The 7,247-nt window shown below is 50.7% G+C and overlaps 2 protein-coding genes across 2 annotated transcripts; both read right to left on the bottom strand.

The window, feature by feature from the left end:
- Nucleotides 1-2,006: 2,006 nt before the first annotated feature.
- On the bottom strand, nucleotides 2,007-3,860 carry PHACADRAFT_207577 (uncharacterized protein; the record flags this gene model as incomplete). The annotated part of the gene is made up of 10 exons (XM_007394091.1): nucleotides 2,007-2,409; nucleotides 2,471-2,503; nucleotides 2,557-2,620; nucleotides 2,756-2,959; nucleotides 3,012-3,106; nucleotides 3,159-3,265; nucleotides 3,332-3,349; nucleotides 3,508-3,663; nucleotides 3,721-3,755; nucleotides 3,817-3,860. 10 exons carry the CDS (start codon nucleotides 3,858-3,860, stop codon nucleotides 2,011-2,013), a joined length of 1,155 nt encoding a protein of 384 aa, XP_007394153.1. The 3' UTR covers nucleotides 2,007-2,010.
- Nucleotides 3,861-6,329: 2,469 nt separating this feature from the next.
- Nucleotides 6,330-7,116, bottom strand: PHACADRAFT_193918 (uncharacterized protein; the record flags this gene model as incomplete). Its single annotated transcript, XM_007394090.1, has 5 exons — nucleotides 6,330-6,422; nucleotides 6,473-6,545; nucleotides 6,596-6,779; nucleotides 6,813-6,924; nucleotides 6,970-7,116. 5 exons carry the CDS (start codon nucleotides 7,114-7,116, stop codon nucleotides 6,330-6,332), a joined length of 609 nt encoding a protein of 202 aa, XP_007394152.1.
- Between the last annotated feature and the right edge of the window lie 131 nt (nucleotides 7,117-7,247).

The raw sequence follows: 7,247 nt of genomic DNA, 5'->3' as shown, positions 1-7,247 counted from the left end.
TGCAGGTCACGCTTGAACGTGTTTATCGAGCGCATGCATCATTTCTGGCAGGGCAAGCATGGCCGCGAGGGCCGGCAGCTCTACGTCACCTACACAGAGTGCACTCGGAGCCGCTTGTACATGCCCATCACACGCTAGCTTCAAACTATGACGGGCGTGTCACTGTACATGTATCGGCAGGAGCAGCAGGATGGTGAGCGGATGCACGCCCAAAACTGTCAGCCACGCGGGTGTGCACCACAGGCATGCATGCCTGTACAGTCTTACCTGTCTCCTTGACGAGTGCAATGCAGACTGACGCCTTGCCCAGCACTTTCTTCGTGTAGTACATCTCTTGAGAGATGAGTCTCGCATTGTATACGGACAATATGCACCCTGATTGACATACTCCCTTCGCAGTTTTGTACCTCAGTACCTCTGTTAGTCCTGAGTGTCTTATTGGATCTAGGTCAACGGCAGGTTATTCCATGCTATTGTAGTCCCTGTACCCCATACGCACCATGTAATGCCCTTGACTTGTTTAAATATATTGCTTTTCATTACATAGCCATCAATGAGAGGTGTGCGGAGGATTACAACATAAGCTACATATTAATTACAGCAGAAGTTCAGTCTGGTTACCAAGAAGTGCGGAGTTCTACGAAGCTTGGTTAAGGAAGTACGAGCACTACGAACCAGGGACTAGGCTATGGAAGTACCAGCGGTGTGTACACTGTGTACTGATCCGCAGCCTTGTTTCAGTCTCCTGATGTATCTTCGGTGCTCAACCCAGTGAGACCTGGACGCCCAGGTTACCTACATCTCCGCCCATGTTTATCCCGCCTGTCTCTTGTTCAAACCTCTCACTTGCCGCCACCACGACAGGCCCGAGCTACCCGATCATTGCCCATGGATAGTAAGCCTCGGACGAGATCCTCGACCTTATTCCGCTAACGTCTTAGTATTCTTCTGCAGATTCACGAAGACAAGCCGCGTGCTGCCCATCTATGCCGTGTAGCTTCTAAGTGCAAGGAACCTGCTGACTTCCTCGGCTTCGCAGATGGCGTTTCTCGATTTCGCGAAAGCCTCGTACGGCCTCCATGGGGGCTATTACGATTGGTTACCCGCTTGGGAAGGACGAGGGTTGGACGTCGGCCTTGTGTGTGGTTGCCTCCTGGCTTGGCATCTTCACTGTGTCAGTCGTTGTCCTCTGTATCTACGTTCGAAGTGATAGACTTATCGCTGTCAGCGCAGCGATTTACATTGTGAGTAGCTTGTAGCTGCGCTCGGGCTCTCTTATACTGACACCGCCCTCCAGGCTCACCTGATCATCGCGTCCGCCAGCGTGATTTTGGCATTCCCAATTCCATCTCCGGGTCTCATCATCCGCTACGATGGCGTAACTGTCACATTCACCGACGAAGTCAAGTGCACGAGACGGTCGTCAGTATAGTTTAGCTACCGAAGGGCTGGCGCATGTTCGAGCTCGAATGTGGTAGGCACCTCAACGTGCGCGCTCAACACCTCTCTCAAGGGATGCGGGCGCGATTGTCGGATTTTTCATTGTTTCCTTCTTTGTTTTCGATAACAAATGAACGCTATACCGCCGGCTCGACCACCTGGGTCTTGCAGTCGTCGCCACCCAGGCGCTGTCGTATCAGTTATCGTTCCCCGGTGTAAGAACATTTTCGAGTTGCAATCACGTCAGAAGCCACTGCGGCAGAGGTCCCAGCTATGACGGCTCTAAGTGCGAGACAAGACCACGCCTTTCTCTCAAATGTGATTCTTTCTGCCGTACATACAGGGAGCGAATGCTGGGGGAACGAGAATAAAGTAGCTGGTACACATATAAAGGTGGGACATGATAAATAAGAATCGTCTGTCCTCTGCGACGCCGGCGTCGGGCCGCTCGACAATCGGCGGCCATCGATTGTGTGCATTAATGGCTCGGCTGTACGTCAGAATCTGTTTGAATGAGTAGACGTCAAGCCACCATAGCAAGGCGTAGAGCTAAAGCGGGGTACTTGCCTACTAGGCAGATGTGGAAGGGCCAGCCACCATCTCGTGCAAATAAGCAGACGACCTGACGACGTCGTCGTCACTTGCATGTCCTGTGGGCTCCAATGCTAGAGCGTCGCAGAGTTCGATTGACTCATTATGATATGCAGATGATAGACATGGCTGGTGTTCAAAATTCTCCATGATTTCGTTTCGCGACTCTTCCACCGCACAGCTGTTGTTGTTATCGTCGCCTTCAACTCGCTCCGATTGGCCATGGTCCAGAGGCTCGCCAATATTCCCAAGGAGGTCTGAAGGCACCCTGAAGCTGACAGAGAAGCGGGAGAAGTGCTGCGGATCCGAACTGCTTTGACTGGCAGTGTGGTTGAGCTGGCGCAGATTAAGCATGAATCGCTGGACTAGCAATGGAGGCTGTGAATCACAGTGCTTGGTCAATGAACACCTCTGCCATCTCAACCTGTGTAATGCTTACCATATATAGAACAAAGATGTCTGCATAGTTTGCCTGTAGACAGAGAATCAGAACTATCCAGAATGTAAGTATGCTCTGACACTCACTGCATCCCCGAGACTGGGATTGGTGTATGTGAGGAGATCCCAGATGTTCAGAGCTAGAAGGATGCTAAGAGTTCATATGTCAGGCAGAGTGGTTAGGAAGATGATTGGCAGTCTCTAGTGGCTCACAGAAAGTAAACAGTACCTAGAAGGGTGCTGCATAAGTTGCCTCACATGATGTACACAATGCAGAGAGATATACTTGCCATCCGGGAGCAGTACAGCCGAAATAGACAATCTGAGGTTAAGCCGGTGCATCTCCTTGAAGTGCGCAAATGACTTGATCCATGTCAGCACAAGGACAATGATGTCGGCAACAATCAAGCTGCATCTTGTGAAATAGAGCACTGCACAGCACATGTACACAATTTTTAGGAGTGTAAATTTGAGCAAGGCTGACTCACTCCTGAGAAAGGAGGTCAGCACGGAGACAAGCACTGCAACAGGTCTGTACATACTCTGTGCCCAGCTTCAAAGAAATGTTGGTGGAATCAATGCATTCAATGACCTGTGGAGTGTTCAAAAATGATAGTACAGTATGGGTCCATTTGAACTAAATTCAGATCAGTATATATGACTGCATAGGTTGTGAAATAATAACACACAATGTTTGTTCCAATTGGAACCAGTCCAAGCATGAGTACAACGACAAGATAGACATATCTCATCCATGATCCTTGCCAGAGTGCATACACACGCAGGGCAGAGAACACTGCACAACATACTGTTCAGTTTCCTGTAATTCAGCCTGAGCAGTAAGCATGCTTGTAGTACTCACATGAGACCTGGGCTGTGCCTGCAAAGTACACAAGACTAGTCAGGACATATGCTGGGATGCACCTTGTGATGCACATGCAGTGGGTTGTGAGATAAAGGTCTACTACAATAGAATAGAGTGTGCACCTGTGGAGAAATATTGTAAGGCATTCTATCTTTGAGTGTTGGTAGACTCACACCATGTTTGTGTCGAGGGTGTAGCTGCCAGAATCGGGCCGAGAACCATGATCCACCGAGTGGTGATCAATAGCACCGATGCCAGGGAGAACTTCCGTCTCCATCCGACAGCAACCTCTTGGTTGAGGGTTATGAGATATTCGTAGATTACGAGGCCTGGAAGGAAATGAGTCAGCTCTAGTGCCGCTGGGTCTTTGGAATGTCACAGCATACACAGCACCGAGCTTGTCACATAGTTTCCTGTCAGCCTAGAAGCATATGACCAGTGTCAGTGCCATAATATGCATACATCAGAGAGAGGACTCATACTCTTCTTGAAGCTCCTGCTGCAAACTCTCATTTGACTGCGCCATTTTGCGTGTAGTGTTCTTAGAAGGTCCAGGTTGGTTGGTTACAGTCCAATGGTACACTCACTTATATGCTATATATACCACCACCTCTAGGATCAGTCCACAACAAGGACACCACACATCAGCTGTCATCTGACAGTTGCTAGCCATTATGATTGCAGGCTTAGGTACCATGGTAACAGGTACAATGCGGCATCTCTGATGCATATCTGTGCAATGTGATAGCTGCAGTGATTAAGCACAGCCTTAAAATTATGCAAATCTTAATATTCGACTTGAAAATGGGCATGTAAGTCATCCTTCTTCTGGATATGACACTGAAAGATCATCTATTGGTAGCAAGGCTCAGCAACGTGGCAACAATAGCTCATAAAAACACAGAACATCTGACTACAGTATACAGAAAGATCACGGAATGCGCGCGGCAGTGAAGTAGCTCGGTTGAGGATTCGGCCATCCATTTTGCTAGATTAATATTCTGCTAATGCGTCGGCTCGGATTCGTTGAGCAATTGTGCGGACATATGGAGAGGTGGTGCAAGCAATTCCGAGACAACCTGGTCTCAATTATCTCTGAGTCACCAGCCTATCATCATTATATTCAGCCTCAACACCGCTCAGATGCAGGTTCCGAGTCGCCGCTCGCTGTCCCAGGCGGCTTGTCTCCGGAGTATACATGCAACTGATACCATGTCTCAACCTCTTAGATGTGCTGATGAGTACATTCTAACCGACGCAGTGTACAACATGCGACGGTATCTGATGCGGCCGTCGGAGTCGGCGGTGCGGCTGCGACTCACCCGGACCTGGTCGTGTAGTTTTAGGTATCGGTAGTCGAGGACGCGCTATCGCATCTCACGAGCATCATATGGCAGCTGCGGGCACCAATTTTCTTTTGCACGACGCAGGTATGATATTTGGGTGAGCCAAGGCCAAAACGTACGTGGAAGCGTACTCGGGACGGGCGCTGCATCCACGTAGGTAGCGCGCAGGTGCAGGCTTTGTGGCGTTTGCCCCTTTCCCAACCACTTCCGCCGTCCCGAATGTCCATTGGCATCGGTGCCTATTATAATATATCTCATCTTTCCCTGTCTGAGTCTCTATCAATCTTCTCTGCTCTGTCTCTGCTCGTGCGCGTCTCGCGAATCTCTCGCCTCTCGATCTGCCATACCCCAGCCTAAAATGAATGGCTAACTACCCCTGGGCCCTGGCCACCGCCGTATTCGACGGTCCATGCCGTAAGCTGCGGAAAGCACGCTTCAAGTCGCTAGAAATTGTATCACTACCTTTCCCTAGGGCCACAACATCCATCGAGGTGGGCCGAGGCTATCCCGTCATTCATACCAGTGGCCTCATGATTTCGCAGTGTGCAGCGCGAAGGCGTTGAGATACGGTGTCGAGTGGTTACCATCATCTCGGAAAAGGTGAGATGTACATGCGATGTCGATGTGCGCCCATCCTTCAGCATGCGAGTCCGTGAAGGCCAAGTTTGTTCCGTTGTGGGCGCAGAAGGTTGCAGAGCTCGCTTGCGAGCTCGCGTGAATCGAAACGACTACGCACTCGCTCCGCACAGGCTATCTTCTGAAGAACTAGAAAGGCATTAAGAAAAAGTATCACGAGTGCATAGAGGTAGGGGCTGTATATGTTGCCATCGGCAGAGGCAATGGGCGGAGAAAAATAACTGAGAGCGGTGCACAAGTGAGAGGGCTCTTGAGTTGTATGCGGGTACCGCTCGACGCTGTCAGGGCAGAGGGAAGAGTGGGAGCTGATTCAGTTCGGCGGCCTAGACACGGGAACTTATTAAGTTACACCGGACTAGCCACCCAGAAGCGCCCATGAGCGGCTAAGACATGCTGAAGAATTTCTGAAAAGCCCAAAAAATGGCATATGCGGGAATCGAACCTGAGACCTAGAAGTAACCTCAACGCGCCACGCCACTGGGGCATAAGCTCTTGAAAGTAGAGAAACGGAATTATGATACATTACCATTTTTTCACCTTGTCTTAGCTGCTCAAGTCTTATGTTCTACCACCCATACACTATTTTCCTGATATAAGGCATTTACTGGTGAATTACCCCGCATAGTGTTTCGTTAGCTAAGACCACGGCACGGCTAAGACACCGGCGCGGCTCAGACGTTGGCGTGGCTCAGACGTTACCGTGGCTCAGACACCGGCGCGGCTCAGACGTTGGCGTGGCTCAGACGTTACCGTGGCTCAGACACTGGCGTGGCTCAGACGTTACCGTGGCTCGGACATTGGCGTGGCTCAGACGTTACCGTGGCTGGCCGTGGCTAAGACATACCATGTACAATACTACAACCTTATCGTAATTACAATAATTTCCAAGCAGCGCAACCGAGCATGAAACTCAGCGATAGAGTAGCGGGGCCCCTCGCCGAAACACCTGAAAAGAGAGGCTTCCTGCTTGAGGGGCCAACGGCGGAACCAGCCGACAGCAGGGCGTGCCGCTCCTATGCGCGCGGTGTATAAGAGATCGATTCGGGGTTGTAGATGTACTTGATCCAGCAACCCGTTTCATCTTCCACGTAGTGGTGTATCTCGGACTGTCGAGAGAATAAGAGATGAGGTCACGGGAAAACGCGCTGATACTCACCACCCTGATTTCCGGAATATCTTTGAATGCTGAGGAGCATCCGCCTACAAGTCGCTCATACATGTATGCTTGCCTGGAGGACATCAGGGCCTCTCGTGAACGAACGCAATATTAAATACTGACTTTCGTGCATACGCGCCGTGCCCCCTCATCCCTGATTCATCATGCTTCTTGCCGACATCGAGCCAGAAGTTTTGGTGAAACTTGAAGAAGCGGACCGTACGGGCCATCTCTTCATGGACGACCGCTACCTCTTCTTCCCACCTCGCCTTTAGCGCACTCATCCGGAACCAATGAACCTTGATGACTGCCCGAGATTGTCAGCGTTACGAAATGATACAATACACCCTCCTGTACTTGCCTTCCTCCGCGTATGATTCAAAGTTCTCCGACACCTTGGTAGTGTCTAGGAACTCGAGCTCGTCCCAGATCCAAGACGGCTGCCTCTTGCTCTAGCCCAGTTCTTGATTGTCCATGCTGATGTCGAAGGGCCTAACATCCTTGTCCTCAAGACGCTTCAACCGCTGTTCCTCGTTATCGTACCCGAGGGTGACCAGTGCTTGATAGGCCCGCCGGTATTTGTTTGCCGCATTGCGAACACTTCGCTCCTTGCTGTAAATCCCCGACTTCGACCTCGTCGCCATAACGTGTCCTTCTGCCACCCGCTTGTCACGTTTCGCCACCCAATTCCCGGAAAGTATAGCTCGTGATCAGCTGCGTCCGCAGCGTATTCAGAGCGTCGTTAGCTTGCCCTACACGGAGGGCGATCTCGATC

This window comes from Phanerochaete carnosa (assembly GCF_000300595.1).
Source record: "Phanerochaete carnosa HHB-10118-sp unplaced genomic scaffold PHACAscaffold_4, whole genome shotgun sequence".
In the NCBI taxonomy this organism is placed as follows: domain Eukaryota; kingdom Fungi; phylum Basidiomycota; class Agaricomycetes; order Polyporales; family Phanerochaetaceae; genus Phanerochaete; species Phanerochaete carnosa.
The sequence above is the reverse complement of the archived record's forward strand: the minus strand, read 5'-3'. Positions and strand labels throughout refer to the sequence as shown.